This window comes from Anolis carolinensis, chromosome 6 (genome assembly GCF_035594765.1).
Source record: "Anolis carolinensis isolate JA03-04 chromosome 6, rAnoCar3.1.pri, whole genome shotgun sequence".
NCBI classification, from domain to species: domain Eukaryota; kingdom Metazoa; phylum Chordata; class Lepidosauria; order Squamata; family Dactyloidae; genus Anolis; species Anolis carolinensis.
This window is the reverse complement of record NC_085846.1, coordinates 64,085,752-64,104,723: the sequence shown is the minus strand read 5'-3', so window position 1 is coordinate 64,104,723 and position 18,972 is coordinate 64,085,752. Positions and strand designations below refer to the sequence as shown.

Sequence of the window (18,972 nt, the reverse complement as noted above, 5' to 3'; positions counted from 1 at the left end):
GAAACTTTTAGAAAAGCATTCTAACTAAAGGAATTAATTAAGTCAATAACTTTTAGATCGTATAACACCTACATGTAATTAGAGATTTTAGAGGTAGCAATTTTGTACATTAAATTACACTCCATGAAATCTAATCTGGTTTGTGCTCTCAGACATAGCTTTCAAGGTCATTATCAAATTTATAACTCAAATCCTAACTTTATTAAATTACTGTAAATATTAGTTTGCTATCTGAAATCAAGTAGATATGTATACAAGGATAATATGTATCATCTTTGTTTACAAGGTGGTGTATCGAGATATTTATTTGAACATCCTCTTCATGTTTTCTTTTGTGTAGTCTATTTTTTACCCTTTTCTCAGGCCTCCTCTGCCGCATTTTTGATTTTCTTTTTTCTTGGAGCAGTCTGTTTTCTGCTACCTAACATAGAAATGTTCAGGGTAACCTCTTGTCATAATTTATCAAGGGAATGGCTCCAAGAACCTGTATTCATGCTTCAAAGATGTGACGCATGAGACTTTTGGCTTGAATCACTGCTTTCTGGAAACAATCTATTGCCCAAATAGCTGGAAAGACTATACAGCTGTGTTGGATACCAATATCTAAAATAACGGATAACTTGTCTAAACTACTATAATCATCAACTTCATTCCACAGTGTATGTCTGTGCTAATAACAAAACATCATTTTTGTTCGTGGGTTATAGATGTCATTTCCGAATTGGTTCTATCATAAAAACATAGAAAAGGTTTATTAAACTGCAAAAACTTTGTTTTTGCAGACATCCTGCCGCACATTTTGCTATAGTTTTCTAATGACTATTTCATCGGGTCTCAACCAATACAACATAGTTTGTGGCAGCCATAAAAATGAAGTTTCTGAAGGATAACAATTATTCTCAAAGTAAGTACTTCACAATTAAATAGGAAATAACACTTTCAAACCCAGAACAGAAAATTTTCAAATTTTGTTGCATATTGTAATTATTGCCTGCTGGTGACGTTTAAACAGTGAAAGGTTTGTGTAATTCTTTTATTCAAAGTCGGGTAGCTTTTGCTTGCACATGGAATGGGATTGAAGATCGATTCTTTGCTAATCTATTGTACAGTTCCTTATATTGTTTTTATCCCTGTTATACTCTACAACAAGACCACACTGGTCTAAAGATGGAAAAGAGAATATTTCAGCCACAATATGATCGAATCCAGAGATTGGCTGAGTATTAGAGGTGTGCACGACATCTCTAATATATTTGTATTTATGAAATTGGGCGCCCCCCGTTTTGATTCTAAAGTGTTTGGAAAAATTCCTAAGGGGTCCGTGTCTTATCTCATATGAAATTCCAAAAATTTTGTTAGTTTTTCATTACGTTATTAGCTCATTTGCACCAATGGGCACGCTTCCGAGGCTCCTCTCTCCCTCATTTGTAGGGCTATCGGGATGAAACTTGCTATAATTGTAGCACGCATTTACCACTGTAAGATTCCCAAGTGTCAGAACGTTTCACTCATCCACTGATTTTAAGGAAATTTTTGAAGTTCTTATGAACAACATCTTTAAAAACTACAAGAGCAATCCCCTTGAATTTCTCTACAATGACACAACATTACCAGGGCATCACTCCTCCCAAGTTTCAGAAATATTCACACATTACTGATTTTTAGGGGATTTAAATTTTTATTCTTTTTCTCTCTCCTAACTCCACAAAACACAGACACTGGGGGCGGGGGGGAGGAAGACACTTTGCAGATCCTGAGCTTAGACTCTTGCATAGTTTTTCTCCTGCATGGCATATCAATAAAGCTGCTATGGCTGGCTGGAGGAGTTGCCTGGTTCAAGGCAGCCACCACGTATAGGGTCAAGGAGAAGGACAGCAGTGCGACCTGGCTACACTGCATAAGGGAGGCAAACTAAAGAACTGAAAAATTCAGCTCCTAGATAGTCAGTCATTGCTTATAATCATAGAATCATAGAATCATATAGTTGGAAGAGACCTCGCGGGCCATCCAGTCCAACCCCCTGCAAGAAGCAGGAAAATCTCATTCAAAGCACCCCGACAGATGGTTGTCCAGCCTCTGCTTAAATGCCTCCAAAGAAGGAGCCTCCACCACACTCCGTGGCAGTGAGTTCCACTGCCAAACTGCTCTCACAGTGAGGAAGTTCTTCCTAATGTTCAGGTGGAATCTCCTTTCCTGTAGTTTGAAGCCATTATTCTGCGTCCTAGTCTCCAGGGTAGCAGAAAACAAGCTTGCTCCCTCCTCCCTATGACTTCCCCTCACATATTTGTACATGGCTATCATGTCTTCTCTCAGCCTTCTCTTCTGCAGGCTAAACATGCCCAGCTCTTTTAGATACTCCTCATAGGGCTTGTTCTCCAAACTCTTAATCATTTTAGTCGCCCTCCTTTCAGAGCTTTCCAGCTTGTCAACATTTCCCTTCAACTGCGGTGCCCAGATTTGGACACAGTATTCCAGGTGTGGTCTGACCAAGGCAGAATAGAGGGGTAGCATGACTTCCCTGGATGTAGACGCTATACCCCTATTTAGGCAGGCCAAAATCCCATTTTTTTTTTGCCACCGCACCAAATTGTAGGCTCACGTTTAACTAGTTGTCCACGAGGACTCCAAGATCTTTTTCACACGTACTGCTGTCGAGCCAGGCGTCCCCCATTCTGTATCTTTGCATTTCATTTTCTCTGCCTAAGTGAAGTATCTTGCATTTGTCCCTGTTGAACTTTACCCTAGATCTTCCGCTCTCTCCCAGCTTGCTCACAATGGTGCAACTTCCCCTGTCCCTCAGCCCTGATAGGTTGGAAGTACAGATTTACCGCATCATGACTTACGACCCACATCCAGATCGTTGCACAGACCTACTGAATATGAATATGAGTGCATAGATGACCTGTCTGCACTGTATGATGTTTTCTTTCACTCATTATCCTACCCTACCAATATGCTGAAAAACTGAATTACAGCTCCAATTATCATGGTGCCATTCCATATGAAGCTGCCTCGCCCTTGAAGAGGTCTACATGTGTATCTCCTCCTTTATAAATAGTGTCCTGTATACTATATTCCTCTCCCCCCCAATGGCCCAAAGATTTCTGTTTATGGCTCAGTGAGCATAGAAACCATAACTTATTGGCATATGCTTCACATGCAAGAGTCCCAGGTTTAGTCCCTACATCTCAGGCAGTAGATCTGGAAGGAAATCTCACATGAGACCCTTGTGCAGGTGCGGTAACAGACCTACAGATATTTTTGGGATTCCAATCCTATCAGCTTCAGACTATGCAGCCAACAGTCAAAAGTGACGAGAGTTGTCATCCAACAATAACTGGAGGGTCACAGATACCTAACTACTCTATCCTAAAGAATTGTATCCAAATCAGAAAAGGCAGCCCATATCAAGGTGGACTAATGGTTTAATTCTTTATAAGGAAACTTCATTTCATATTGCCATATTGACTAGTTCAAATCTTGGCCAACAGCCAGAACATATTACTCCCCCCCAATTATTTTCAAGATACATCTGTCTTAGTTGGTGTTCTTGAAGTGGTTGTCACTTTTCCATTCATGTTTAGCTTGACACCATGGTTTCTGCAATGGCTACATAGCAGGACATAACAGCTGACTGAATGGGTTCATTTAGTGCTGTGACCGTGTTAAAGAATTAACCTAACCTAAAATACTTTCTATCACACCAGAAGGAAAATGGTTCTATTTCCAGAAAAAAATCATAATATATTCATAGACTCACCTTTGACACAAGCCTGTACTTGACCAAACCATTCCCCGCATGTGTGACAGAGCAGAGTAAAAGCCATGTCCTTGTTACTCATGATATATCCCTGGGCACAGATGTAGTGCAGTTCATCTCCCATTTCAAACCCAGTATGCCCATGCAGAATGGTATTTGGGAAAGATGGAGGATCCCCACATGGTTTGCCTAGTTAGAAAAGAAACAGGAAGCAAATAAATATTTTTAAAACAGACTAGATAGTATTTTGCAGTTCTAATACAGTACTGTTTTATCATATCAGATCTGCAGATATTATACTGTAAGAGTTGGATTGCAGCTAGGATCTTAGGATGTAATCCTCCGAGGATATCTTCCTGCAAGCTCTGCATTTTTGTTTGGATTCCATATCTATAGCCAGAAATAACTGAGGGAATATAATATAACACTTCTATTTTGTTTTTCAATTCTAAAACCACTATTCTTCTCTGGATCCAACTGTGGAGTCCAGATCATGAATGCTTTCATAATTGGTTTGTCAAATTACAATCTATTATGAGAGTGGTCTGCTGGGTTTTACTGGTATTGAGAGCATTACACATGGAACTTGAATTTTGTAAATACAATAGTATTTGTGTTTGTTTGACTACACATGTGTAAGCATGTGTGAACGTGAACACATTAATCCAGCCTATAAATTCCATCTAAAGTTATTCTAGATCTCTAATACAAAATGCATGCAAAATTCAGGCATATCTTAAGGGTTCTATCACTTTTAATTAACTCCAACAACTCAATAGATTATCAAGAAATAACAAAACAATAATTAAATACTACAAAGGATTCACACTTAGGAAATTTACTTTTTTGAACTACAACACCCAGAAACCACAATTAGCACAGCCAATGGCCTGCTAGCTGTGGATTTCTGGAAGCTGTAGTGTCAAAAATGTGTGTTTACCAAGCTCCAGTCTGGGAATTCGATTTAGGCCTAAATCCCAAGTTGATGTTTGATATATGGAATTCAGGTCTAAATACAATTGCTAGTTCTGGTTTCTGTAAACCCACCAAATGATCAGCTAAATAGTAAATCACTACTTATGTAAATCCAATGAATTCAACAAATCTACTTTAGTTTAGACTGGCTATTGGATTTAGAATCCTGTCTCCCAACGTTCTCAGCATTTCTGAGCCTTCCCATCCACGGTTCTATATGTGAAGCAGGAACTTATGTGAATCCAGCACAAATACACACAGAACCCACATGACAATTAATATGGGAGAACAAGAAAGAATTTTGTAGCATCAATGGAAGCATTTTAATAAAGTTTAATTATCACATGTGAGCAATACACCACACAGGGAGGGGAAATCTTGCCCTTCTCCCCAGCTCTGAAAATATGATATAGACATATATTAAATTCACAATAGCAAGTAATATGATTTCCCTACAATTTGTTATGAGCAGCTCAAAATAACATCAGCAGCAAATAATAATAATAATATTTATTTAATATTTTAGTATAATAATAATATAATAATTATTTTAGTGTATGACACAGCAAACAAGATAGATATGCTGGATTTCGTTTCACAAAATCACAAGTCGAACACTTCCCAAGTGTCTAGGACTGTGTGATGTATTTTCGGATGATGCGCGCAGATCCCAGTAGGGTGGCCTTTTGCAGTTGGCAGGTTGTAATTTTGTCAATGTCTATTGTTTCCAAATGCCAGCTGAGATCTTTTGGCACGGCACCCAGTGTGCCCATCACCACCGGGACCACCTGCACTGGTTTCTGCCAGAGTCTTTGAAGTTCAATCTTGAGGTCCTGATAGCGGCTGAGTTTTTCCTGTTGTTTTTCATCAATGTGACTGTCACCTGGGATGGCAGCATCAATGATCCAAACCTTTTTCTTTTCCACAACTGTGATGTCTGGTGTGTTGTGTTCCAGAACTTTGTCAGTCTGGATTCGGAAGTCCCACAGTATCTTTGCGTGCTCAGTGCCCAGTTCTTTGCTGCTGGGAGGTGGTACTTGAGGCATAAGTTCCAATGAATCATTTGGGGCGCATAGTTGTGCCTCTGTTTGTAGTCTGTCTGTGCGATTTTCTTACAGCAGTTGAGGATATGATCAATGGTTTCGTCGGTTTCCTTGCAGAGTCTTCATTTTGGGTCATCAGCTGATTTTTCGATCTTGGCCTTAATTGCATTTGTCCTGATGGCTTGGCTGTGCTGGCGGTAGTGTAACTACCGGCAGGTACAACCAAGCCAGAGAGGCCTCAGCTGAGGAGCAGAACTAAAAGCACCTAACCCATTAGCATTATGGAGAATCAAACCAAAACAAAGTCTATACTGGCTCGGTTGTCGCCCAGGATAAAAAGGACCGCGGTGGATGCTGCTGATTCTGGACATCCATCGACAAGTGGGCTACAGAATCAAAATACAAATGAACATTCACAGAAGCGGCAGAATAATTCAAATAGTATTTGAATAATGATACTACTAGGTGCACTAGAAGAGGAAGAAAGTCTACTCGTGAGCAAGACTCCAATGAGGAGCAACAAAGGAAGCGGATCTGGGAAATACTTATGGAGCCTACTGATGATGACATATTTGAAGGCTTTGAGGGGGATGATGGGGTTGAGAATCAGGAGGATGGGATGACAAGTTCAGAGGATGAGGTAATGGACTGGACTAAGGTGCGGGAGATCCAGGACATCTGTAGAGAACCCACAAGTAGCGACACGTTTGAGGGTTGGCAGAGTGAGGATCCAGCTGGGTCTTGGGGAATTATGGGTTTGGATAAAAGATGGACTGGGTGGAGGGATCGGCAAGGGGCTTCAGCTGAAAGGAGGTCTGGTGGGGCGTTGTCTGATTCTAGCTCTGAGAAGGAATTGAGGCAACAGGCTGCAGCTGCTAGCTATCTCGGAGCATAGAGTCCTAAAGGGAGAATTGCCTGAAATGATAAATTGAGGAATGAACATATTCCACAGAGACGGAATGCTGGCTGTTAGGTGGTTACTGAAATGTCTTCAAAGTCAATTCTTGTCAAGTCCAAATCAATCATTTTTTAAGACTGATTGGACTAGTCATTCACCAGTTTCAGTGACTTCATTAGGTCATTGCAAATTAACTGTTAGCTGATTCCAAGGCTCAAGATAGGGAGAGAGAGAAAAGTCAACTGAAATATTGAGGACATGGGGAAACTTGGAAAACAGTCTTGGAATTTATTCAGAACAATCTGAGTTCTGTTTGCTATTTTAACATCCATCCACAGAATGGTTTGACTTTACATTTAAGGCCCTCCAATGCTGTCCTCCCCACCACCTTTGTTGAAGTAGGGGGGGGGGGAGCCGTATTTCACAATTCATCATTTTTTAAAAACGTGAAATTGATGCCAGAGCTTTGACTGGCAAAATTTCACTTCCATTTATGGTTTGAACCACTGGCGACTACAGCTTGCTGAGCTATTCACATTTTCTGCAAAGGTGATCAATTATAATTATCTTTCAGACCAAAAACAAGCTTATCTTTACAAACTCGCGAGTTACTCAAATGGAGAAAGAACTGGGAAAGCTCAGACTACCAAGAGAGGAGCCTTTCCAATGTATGTGTGTGTAAAGATTAAGCAGCAGCCAGGTCTACATAGTATAGCCCTCTACTTGATTTGCTGCCCAGTGGAAATCTCATCTTAGTATAGTCATCAAAGTGAAAAAGGCTATCAGCATTTTGCATCTAGACAGAAAACTGAACAGGTATAGGCACACAACCACTACTGACTAATATTGACTATTCTAAAGCTTTTGACTATGTGGATCATAATAAATTTTGCCAAGTTCTTGCAAGCCACTTTGTCTGTCTCCTGAGGAATCTGTATAATGTTCAAGTAGCAACAGTAAGAACAGACCACAGAACAGCAAACTGGTTCAAGATTGGGAAAGGGGTACGGCAGGGCTGTATACTTTCATCCTACCTATTCAACTTACATGCAGAACACATCATGCAATGTGCGGGGCTTGACGAATCCAAGGGTGGCTGGAGTTAAAAACTGCTTTGACAAACATATGCCTGCTGTCTATTGTAAGAAAGATGCCCTGTGCCATCTGCACACAGAGATTATCTCTAACATATCTGTAACTGGACTGATAAGTTTTGAACCTATGTATGCTGAACATATAAAGTTGTGAGTAAACCAAATATGTTAATTTTTTTTTTACTAAAGTCTACTTCATTTTGTATCTTGAGTGCATGATATAAAACAAGTTATTTTATGGGAGAGTGGATGTATTTTTGGGCAACTGAAAACACTTCTGAAGCACTGATATTTTGTGCACTGGCATATGGATTATTATTAGACAATGGATTTTCAGTCTAACAACTAAAAGGCAAATTGCCTTGCATAATTACTTCTGGTTGTGCACCACTTGAGAAGATTCTACTCAAATGGGATTTTTTTGGCTCTTGTCTGAAAGATAATGCTTTTCCAAAAGGTTTTGATCTCCAAATGGTTATGAATGCCATTTTCCAAAAATGCTGTACTGAAGTAAACTCAAAAGCAACAGGAATGGGCTTCTGAGTTACATTTAAAGGAATGATTTCAGTGTTGGGACTAGTACTCTGGAAGACCAGAGTTCAGAGCTCTGCTCTGCCAAGGAACCTCCCCTGGTGACCTCAAACGAATTACAGCCTTTCAGCCTAAAAGGAAGGCAATGACAAACCTCCTTGGAATAAATATTGCCAAAAAAAGTTAGGATACAGTCACTGTATATACATCAATTTTAAGACACGAAACAACAATGGAGCTGGATTTCAATCCCTTGTGGATTTCTTTGTACAGCTAACTAAAATTATTATGCAACATGAACAAATGTTTATAATTAAAATTGAGCTTAGATTCCAGCTGTGTTTTATGTTATATTAAGATAATTCTGGAATTGATTTTTTGGGAGGGAGATAGCTACAATCATATAATCAGGTCTAAATTCACCTCATGTGGTACATCTGTTCACTGCTTACCCATGCATTTCCTTTTCCAAGATCTGCCATATTATTATTATTACTATTATATTTTACTGCCCAACTTTTTCTCAGTCTGGAAGTCAAGAAAATTTACAAAGGTTAAAGAAGATACAGTTTTAAAATTTATAGCATACAGAAAGAAAAGATTAATTAAACGAACAACGTAATTAAATGCAGCGAAAACATAACAATTGGAAAGAAAAACAACAAATAAACAGTATTGGACATTTTGAAAACACTTTTCCTCCCTGAGCCAGTAAATGTCTGCCAAAAGCAAAAGATCTATACAGAGGGACAGCTGGGAGGCCACCAATGTAAATTCTAGGAAAGGAGTAACCGCCAATAAGGTCCTCTTCTACATTCCTAACTGATACTTCTGTTAGAGTGGTAGAACAGAGAGAAAAAGGCTTCTGCAGAAAGCTTCAAAACAGACTCATATGGCAGGATATTGTTCTTCAGATACCTGGATCTGAACTATATTTTTTGACCTTGACTCCATAAGCTACTGTGAAAGGGACTGGTAGGTTGTGAGACCAGTCTAGCTGGTCTTTTTGCTTTCTTCCAACACTACAGTTCCATAATATTGCCGCTGTTTGTTGGTGTTTTGAAATGGTCACACAGCGAAGGTTAACGCTAGAACTAGCATTTAGCTCAGAAATGACATAGGGGCTTCAAATTACTGTAAAGGTAAAGGTAATTCCCCTTGACATTAAGTCTAGTCATGTCTGACTCTGGAGTTGGTGCTCATCTCCATTTCTAAGCTGAAGAGCCAACATTGTCCACAGATTGTCATGTGGCCAGCTTAACTGCATGGAGTGGCATTACCTACCCGCCGAAGTGGTACCTATTGATCTACTTACATTTGCATGTTTTTGAACTTCTAGGTTGGCAGAAGCTGCTAGGTTGACAAGTTACTGTATTTCATTCATTTTGTATTTTTTATGTATGCTTATTTTAATCTTAATGTAACTTTTTCTGTTTTATGTTTTAGGCACTATGCCTTGAGTCCCAAGGGGACTCAAGGTGGGATATAAATATGGTAAATAAATAAATAAATAAATAAATAAATAAATAGTAAATTATACTAATGTTAAAGGCCTTGGGGTGGGAAAAACATTTTTTATGTGACTCGTTGTAGTAATTGTTCCAGCATCCAAACTTGGTGTTTTGGACTATAAATACAGTCACTAGGTTACAAACATCCAACTTACAAATGGCGTTTAGTTACAAATGGAATGAGACAACAAGAAGTGAGCAAAATCTACTCCTCAGAAGGGAAATTAATTCCTGATATATACATGGAGAAAAGGTATCTTAGCTGAAGCTTTATTGCCAATCCTTGTTTTCACAACATGCCAATTTTTAAAAAATCCAATGATCACAGGGACTGAAAGTAAAGTGAAATCTTCTGAACAGGGGAACAAATAGCAAAACAAACACTACAGGGATGTTAACCCTACCCTATGCTATCCTATGCTTATATATATAAGGTCACAGGTTCAAATTCGGGGAGCGGAGTGAGCACCCACTGTTAGCCCAAGCATCTGCCAACCTAGCAGTTCAAAAACACGTAAATGTGAGTAGATCAATAGGTACCACTCCGGCAGGAAGGTAACGGTGATCCATGCAGTCATGCCGGCCACATGACCTTGGAAGTGTCTACGGACAACGCCGGCTCTTCGGATTGGAAATGGAGATGTGCACCAACCCCCAGAGTCGGACACGACTGGACTTAATGTTTAAAATGTACTTGTTCAAACTTACATGCAAATTGAAAACGAACAGAACCTATTTTGTTTGTAACTTGGGGACTGCCTGTACCAGTGGCCAGGTTAACTGGGGGATTCAAAAAGGCGCAGTCCACAAATCTAACTTTGCTAAGCTGAATTTAATAGTTAATCAGTGCTGACCTTTAGCCTTCACACAAATAGCATTGTATTTGCCACGTGGAGAGGGATCCATTTCAATCTGAACATCAACCACTTTCACGCTTTGTGGCTTGCTGCCTGTCCTATTGCACACAGTTGTCCTAAAACAGGGGGAAAGGACAAAAAGATGATCAGAAGTTATGAACGAAAACGCAACAAATGGGCAGGAATGTCTGTGAAAGAGATGATCCAGTTACATTGTCTATTTCTACCCACCGAGCAGCAGCCTTTTAAAGATAATTCAATACAAAATAATTGTTCTTGTTACTACATGCCTTCAGGTCATCTCTAAGGTTATGGTGACCCTGATACAGGGTCTCCATATATATTCAAAGGTTTGCCACCGCCTTCCTCTGAAATTGAGACAGTGTGATTCGCCCAAGGTTACTCGTGAATGTGAGGAGTATCAGTAGAAATGATTTTGCATAATCTATTTTGTTTTGCAGACTTAATTGAATTCACAAAATGGAGCAAACAGCTTTTCAGGGTACCAAAGCCACCAGAGCCGTCAAGCCAATGAGCATTTTCTTAATATGACTGTTATTTCTTAACTGACCTCAGTGACTTCAGTAGACTGACCATCAATCTTCATACATACATTTTCAAATGGATCTTTATGAGCTTAGATATTCAAAACTTGCTATTTAGGAGAAATGAGGTTTCGTCATCAGAATGCTGAATTATGTGCTTTGTGCCACATTTGGGGTGTAAATGTGTTTTTATGTTGCTGCAGTATTACAACACATAACATTGCCTTTGGCCTTCTCATTCTCCAAATTAAGGCAATTTGCCTTGCTCTCACTCTAAATCCCAAACTAGCTTTTGATGCGGTCAGTTCGCTGTTATCAATGTTTTACAAATGGGTTTTCAGTTCATAAACAGATGATAACATGCAAGCATGTTTTGACAGGACAGAATAAACGATCTTTTATACATATACTGAGTAGTAATTCCATTCTTTTCATAGAATTATAGAATCATAGAATCGTAGAGTTGGAAGAGACCTCGCGGGCCATCCAGTCCAACCCCCTGCAAGAAGCAGGAAAATCTCATTCAAAGTACCCCCGACAGTTGGCCATCCAGCCTCTGCTTAAAAGCCTCCAAAGAAGGAGTGGTCTCTACATTGTCCTAGTTATTGAAATGTGTTTTATACATATTTCAAACTGTTGGATTTTGCCAAAGGGGCGAGAGTTTAAACATATAGCAAAAACTAAATCCATGTGCAAAAACTCTGTGGGAACACGGAAATATATCTCTTTGCATATTGAGTTTTTAAGTGGAAGAAATGATACTTAACTAAGTAAAATTTCTCAGGGTCATGCTGAAATTATGCCCTCCTTTAAAATGGATGTGTTTCCTTTTGAAGTATAGATACACTTTGAAGACCAACATTTTCTTTCATTTTTAACATCTCACAGCTAAATTCATAAAGCACCTGGTTAAATAGAATTAAGCAGGCGAAATAGGATCATATTCCCTAGAACTGAAGAAAGGAAGTCCATGTTTTATATAATAAAAGTTCATATTTTATTTTTCTCACAAATATTATAAAAAGGAAAGCAAATTTAGAAATTAAAATTAATTTATTCTGGAAAAATATCATCCAAAACTCAGTGAAGCTATATCTAAATAAATTTATCTAAATAAACTTAAAATAAAATAAAATGTAGAAACTATGTAAGTTTCCTTAATAATAAAATGTTGTTCATTATCCTTTTAATATAGTTGAGAATATATCTTGTCCATAACAGAGATCCTTACTGCCTTTAACAAATTCAGCATTGAATCAAGATTAACTACTTCTACAATTTCTTGTATGTTTAATTACAAAAAACTTTGGATCAAGGCAAGTCAATATCCAGTAACTGAATAAAACTTAGACAGAATTACTTTTTCACAACTCTGTCTACATATTTTATAACCAGTGTTTCTCAACCTCTGGGTCCTCAGGTGTTTTGGCCTACAACTCCCAGAAATCCCAGCCAGTTTACCAGCTATTAGGATTTCTGGGAGTTGAAGGCCAAAACATCTGAGGACCCACAGGTTGAGAATCACTGTTCTAAGCTGATGGCTTCCATGTCAGCATGGCAGTGAATCCACTGCAGACTTTAGTCTAACATTAATAGAGCTAGCCATGGTGCTGAATCCTAACCGCCATACAGGTTCAATATTTTGTCTAGCTCCTTTAAAACTCAGACTAAGACATGCAATGATTTCACTGCCTCACTGCTTAGATCAGTGGTTCCCAACCTTTGTTCTTCCAGTTGTTTTGGACTTCAACTCCCAGAAATCCCAGCCAGTTTACCAAAACATCTGGAGAACCAAAGGTTGGGACACAGTGGCCTAGAAAAATGATACCTATTGGGGGTTTTTAAAAAAAAATCATGTCAGAAGTGACTTGAGAATATACTGCAAGTTGCTTCTGGTGTGAGAAAGTTGGCCATCTACAGAGATGTTGCCCAGGGGATGCAGGTCAGCAGGTCAGCCGGCACAAGAATTTAACCCATTGTGCCACTATGGCTCCACCTATTGGGGTAAAAAGCATGAACTGTTCAGTAGTAGAAATCACTTAAAATGTTTTGGGGACATCTGGAGGGGGGGAAATCCATGATATTCTATTAATGACTATTCTGGTTCTGAGAACGTTATTTCTTCAAAGTACTACTAAAATCTATCTTACATGTTTAAACGACTCTGGTTTCCTCCCAAACTTTAAAGGAGCTATCCAAAGTGCTGAATGTTGTTTGGCAAATAGGATAAGAATCTGGGATAGCTCTTTCAGAGTAAAGCCCAATATGGAATCACCAGTCTACTGACATGAAAGGCATTAGCTGCTATTGACATAGACATCACTATCCCACAGATATTCCACATGTGTCAATGAAAGTCCAATATGAATGTTCAACTTGGAATAAACATAGCATATACAAGGGACCATGGTTCAAAATTTGCTCTTACTTTCAGATGTAGTGGCATGGCATCTTTATCTAAGAAGGGTTTATACTGCATTTATGAAATTTAATGTTTTAGTAAAAAGGTAAAGGTTTTCCCCTGACTTAATGTTTAGCCGTGTCTGACTCTGGGGATTGGTGCTTTCTAAGCCAAAGAGCTGGCGTTGTCCATAGACGCCTCCAAGGTCATGTGGACGACATGACTGCATGGACCACCTTTACCTTCCTGCCGGAGCAGTACCTATTGATCTACTCACATTTGCATGTTTTTGATGTTTTACATTGTAATTATGTATGTGCGTGGTTGTAATTCTGGGGTTTTTATCATTTCAGATTTGCTGTATTTTGTTGGCCATCTCGAGTCCCTTTGGGGAGATGGTGGCGGCGTAGAAATTATATCTGTCTATCTATCTATCTGGGGCCCTTGGTGGTGGCACAGTGTGTTAAAGCGCTGAGCTGCTGAACTTGCAGACCGAAAGGTCCCAGGTTCAAATCCCAGGAGCGGAATGAGCGCCCGCTGTTAGCTCCAGCTCCTGCCAACCTAGCAGTTTGAAAACATGCAAATGTGAGTAGATCAATAGGTACCGCTCCGGCGGGAAGGTAACGGCGCTCCATGAAGTCATGCTGGCCAGATGACCTTGGAGGTGTCTACAGACAATGCCAGCTCTTCGGCTTAGAAATGGAGATGAGCACCAACCCCCAGAGTCGGTCATGACTGGACTTAACGTCAGGGGAAAACCTTTACCTTTTACTATCTATCTATCTATCTATCTATCTATCTATCTATCTATCTATCTATTTATCTATCTAGAAGTGATAAAAAATGTGGCTCTGGGATGCCCCCCCCCCACCGGACCATAATCCCCTCCCCTTGTTTATATCATTACATACCAAAAGATCGGAGATAATGAACATACTAAACTTTCCATCAACTGAGACTCATAATAGCTGTATAGCATTTGTTCTTAATGTACCCATAATCCAAAGTGGGCCATCCAAACATTAGAAAAGTTATATTTTTGGACTGAAATGCCCATAATCTCCCAGCCAAAGATTCTAAAAGTTGTAAGTCATCAGAGTAATCCTTGTAAACTCCAAGGTTATCCTTGCTTCTACAGGAAAACTGACTGTTTATAACCACTCTGTCTGAACTATCACAAGGCCTGTGTCACCTAAATAATACTGTTTTGATGAGAATATTTGTTTTAAACAGAGGGTATTTTCATGGTTGATTTTCTCTCTTACCCAATAGTGCCATCAGCCAGCCAGCCTGTGGTGCAGACAGCAAAGGAACAATCTCTAATGGCTTTTTTCAGTTCTTCTGCACTGGCTAAATAAGCTCCAAAGGCAGCACATGATTGCTGAGCCATGGCAAGATCCAGACTTTGGGTGCCGTTCCGGGGTCCAACGGCAAACAACTTCCCTACAAGGCAAGAGAAAACCAACCAAATACATCATAAGCACAGTCAACTCTTTTGGAAAATCTACCTCTGTGAGGCTGCAATCTTTACCAGAGAGTGGAAAAGTTACTTTTATGGGACTTCAGCTTTCAGAATCCTATCGGAAACTATAACAACATCGACAGTATAATCAAGAAATGTCCTCACCTGTGTTAAGATAACCAGTGGAATAAACAATAGATACACTGTTCACTAATCTAACCACCAAGTGAAACATCTAAGGATTTTAACAGTTTCAGGAAAATAAATAGGTTTACATGTAGGTCCCTAAATGTAGGAGAAGCTCAAGATATAATAATAATAATAATAATAATAATAATAATAATAATAATAATAATAATAACATAATTGTTCCGTTTTCTTGCATTGTATATTTCTGCCGCTTTTGTGACTGTTTATTTGTATTTTGATTCCGTAGCCCACTTGTCGATGGATGTCCAGAACCAGCAGCATCCACCGCGGTCCTTTTTATCCTGGGCGACGGCCGAGCCAGTATAGACTTCGTTTTGGTTTGATTCTCCATAATGCTAATGGGTTAGGTGCTCTTAGTTCTGCTCCTCAGCTTATGGAACTTCTGCCTCAAATACCACCTCCCAGCAATAAAGAACTGGTGGGATCACAAACCTGCAAAAGTATTGGAGAATGAGCACGCAAAGATATTGTGGGACTTCCGAATCCAAACTGACAAAATTCTGGAACACAACACACCAGACATCACAGTTGTGGAAAAGTAAAAGGTTTGGATCATTGACGTTGCCATCCCAGGTGACAGCCGCATTGACGAAAAACAACAGGAAAAACTCAGCCGCTATTAGGACCTCAAGATTGAACTTCAAAGACTCTGGCAGAAACCAGTACAGGTGGTCCCGGTGGTGATCAGCACACTGTGTGCCGTGTCAAAAGATCTCAGCCAGCATTTGGAAACAATAGACATTGACAAAATTACGATCTGCCAACTGCAAAAGGCCACCCTGCTGGGATCTGCGCGCATTATCCGAAAATACATCATACAGTCCTAGACACTTGGGAAGTGTTCGACTTGTGATTTTGTGATATGAAATCCAGCATGTCTATCTTGTCTGCTGTGTCATACAATAAAATAATAATAATAATACTCCACCACCATCTCCCAAACGGGACTCAGGGTGGCTTATATATGGGACAAAATGCCTATAGACAAAAATACAAACAATCCGTGAAAGCAAAAACAAGGTTAGAATAAAAACATTGTTAAAAAAATAACAAAACAGTTAAAAACACAAATTCAATAAAACACAAGAATATAAAACGGCCGTGTAACAATACTCAGTTAAAAGATGAAATAAAAATGAAAGATAGGGAAAGAGGAAAAGCACTTGAGTGGAGGTAGAAAATGGTTTAGAAGACAGCCAGCATAGCATTGGGTTTGAGCATAGCATTGGGTTTGGGCCCGGGCTGTGGTGCAGGCAGGAGAGCAAGTCAGCTGCAATTAACTGCAATGAATCACTCTGACCAGGAGGTCATGAGTTCGAGGCCCGCTCGGAGCCTATGTTTGTTTGTCTTTGTTCTATGTTAAAAGGCATTGAATGTTTGCCTATCTGTGTAATGTGATCCGCCCTGAGTCCCCTTCGGGGTGAGAAGGGCGGAATATAAATGCTGTAAATAATAATAATAACCGTGACTCTGGATATCACTGGGTGACGGGATATAACTCAGGCCCCTTCTACACTGTTCTTATATGCCAGGATCTGATCCCAGGTTATCTGCTTTGAACCAGATTATATGAGTCTCCACTGCCGTACAAACTGGGATAAGCAGATAATCTGAGATCAGATATTAGGATATAAGGACAGTATAGAAGGGGCCTCAGCCTGAGAAAAGGCAAACCCCCTCTGAACAAATCTTGCTCCACAAAAAAAACCCACTAAAGCATGTACAAGTTAAATGAATACCAGTATTAAATGGAGGAAAAGGAACATCAACAAAAAGGAATATGGGGAGAAGAAGAAAGGAAAAGGGTGTAGACCAGTGGTTCTCAACCTGTGGGTCCCCAGATGTTTTGGCCTTCAACTCCCAGAAATCCTAACAGCTGGTAAACTGGCTGGGATTTCTGGGAGTTGTAGGCCAAAACACCTGGGTTGAACACCACTGGTATAGACTAATATAGTGTTTCTCAAACTGTGCTCCCCCAGGTATTTTGGACTTCAACTCCCAGAAATCCCAGCCAGTTTACCAGCTGTTAGGAATTGTGGGAGTTGAAGTCCAAAACATCTGGAGGAGCACAGTTTGAGAAACTCTAGACTAATAAGTTCTTAATAAATGCAAAACTGACATATCTGCTAGTAGATTCTTAAACTATACTGTTTTATTCTAGTTGTACCAATTGTTATTGTTCAGGACTTATTACCATTATAATGGAAATAGAATAACTTTGAGAACTGTTAAAAGACTTAGTGCTTGTGTTTATTGCATGATGTCTAGGCAAACTCCCAGAGCAGATATAATATATAAACTCCATCCACATAAAAAAAAGTCTGGCATTTCATTGTAAATGCCCAAAGAGAACAGAATTTATACTTTGGTTGGTCTTACTAAGTGATTCTGAAATAACCTTTAGTGACTCTAGTAATGCTTACAATAAAACTTTTATACAGGAAAAGTGAATGAAGAAACAAGTCTTTAGAGAACCCATGTATCCGTTCCATTGTCCCAATACCATTAACAAATGCATATCCTGCTTATAAAACCTATAACCCGGTGCTAAAATGTAAACCTTGGAATGATCGGTTAGTTTAAAGAAGGCACTTGAGGTTCTTATATCCATCCTTAAGTATTTCAGCTGCAACAGAAGAACATATGCTGTGATGGCATCAGAAGAGGATATGTTAAAATGTTTTATCTGTCTCTTCGCACTTTTTAAAACTAGCACTTTATTAATATTTTTGAATAAAGCTTTATCTGAAAATAGATATATTCTAACAAGGACAAATGTTATTATGCCTGTATTAGGGAGTTACAGACACCAGATCTTGTTTGATCTTGGAAGCTAAGCAGGGTCAGTCCTGGTTAATACTTGGCTAGGAAACAAACAACAAATATCAGGTGTTGTAGATTATATTTCAGAAGGAACTGGCAAAACCACCTCTGAATAGCCCTTGTCTAAGAAAACCCTATGAAATCCATGGGATCATGATAGGATACATTTACATTGACCACTTAGGTCAGTTTGGAATTGGTTTAGAGCAGCGTTTCTCAACCAGGAGGTCGGGAGCCCGGGGGGGGGGGGGGCGGTTGTGAGGGAGTGTCAGAGGGGTCACCAAAGACCATCAGAAAACACATATTTCTGATGGTCTTAGGAACCCCTTTGGCAGAGAAGGTTGAAGATCTCTCCACCTGTTCTCTCTTTTTTTTCTTCTTTTTGAAACAGATGGTGAATCCTCCCACCAAATCAACCCCCCACCCCTGCACCCCACCAGTATTCAAATTTCAGGTATTTGTGCCAAATTTGGTCCATATCCTTTGTTGTTTGGGCTCTTCAGATGTAGGTGAATTACATCTCTCCCAAATCACTGTCAATTCCTCCCAGACCCCTCCAGTATTTTCTGTTGGTCATATGGGTTCTGTGTGGGAAGTTTGGCCCAATTCTATCATTGGTGGGGTTCAAGGGGCTCTTGGTTCAATTCCATCTGTGATGGAGTTCAGAATGCTCTATGATTGTAAGTGAACTTTAAATCCCAGCAACTACAACTCCCAAATGCCAAAATCAACCCCACCCCACCAATATTCAAATTTGGGCATATTGGGTATTTGTGCCAAATTTGGTCCAGTAAATAAAAATACATCCTGTATATCAGATATTTACTTTACAATTCATAGCAGTAGCAAAATTACAGTTATG

The 18,972-nt window shown here is 39.5% G+C and overlaps 1 protein-coding gene across 1 annotated transcript in view; it reads right to left on the bottom strand.

Moving 5' to 3' along the window:
* The window catches only part of susd5 (sushi domain containing 5), a 43,678-nt gene that overhangs the window by 13,354 nt on the left and 11,352 nt on the right, over positions 1–18,972 (bottom strand). Inside the window, exons 2-4 of the mRNA XM_008118302.3 lie at positions 14,881–15,058; positions 10,667–10,785; positions 3,761–3,949 (exon numbers count right to left, since the gene is read on the bottom strand). Of these exons, the coding sequence (XP_008116509.1) occupies positions 3,761–3,949; positions 10,667–10,785; positions 14,881–15,058 (486 nt within the window). The remainder of the gene's footprint in view (positions 1–3,760; positions 3,950–10,666; positions 10,786–14,880; positions 15,059–18,972) is intronic.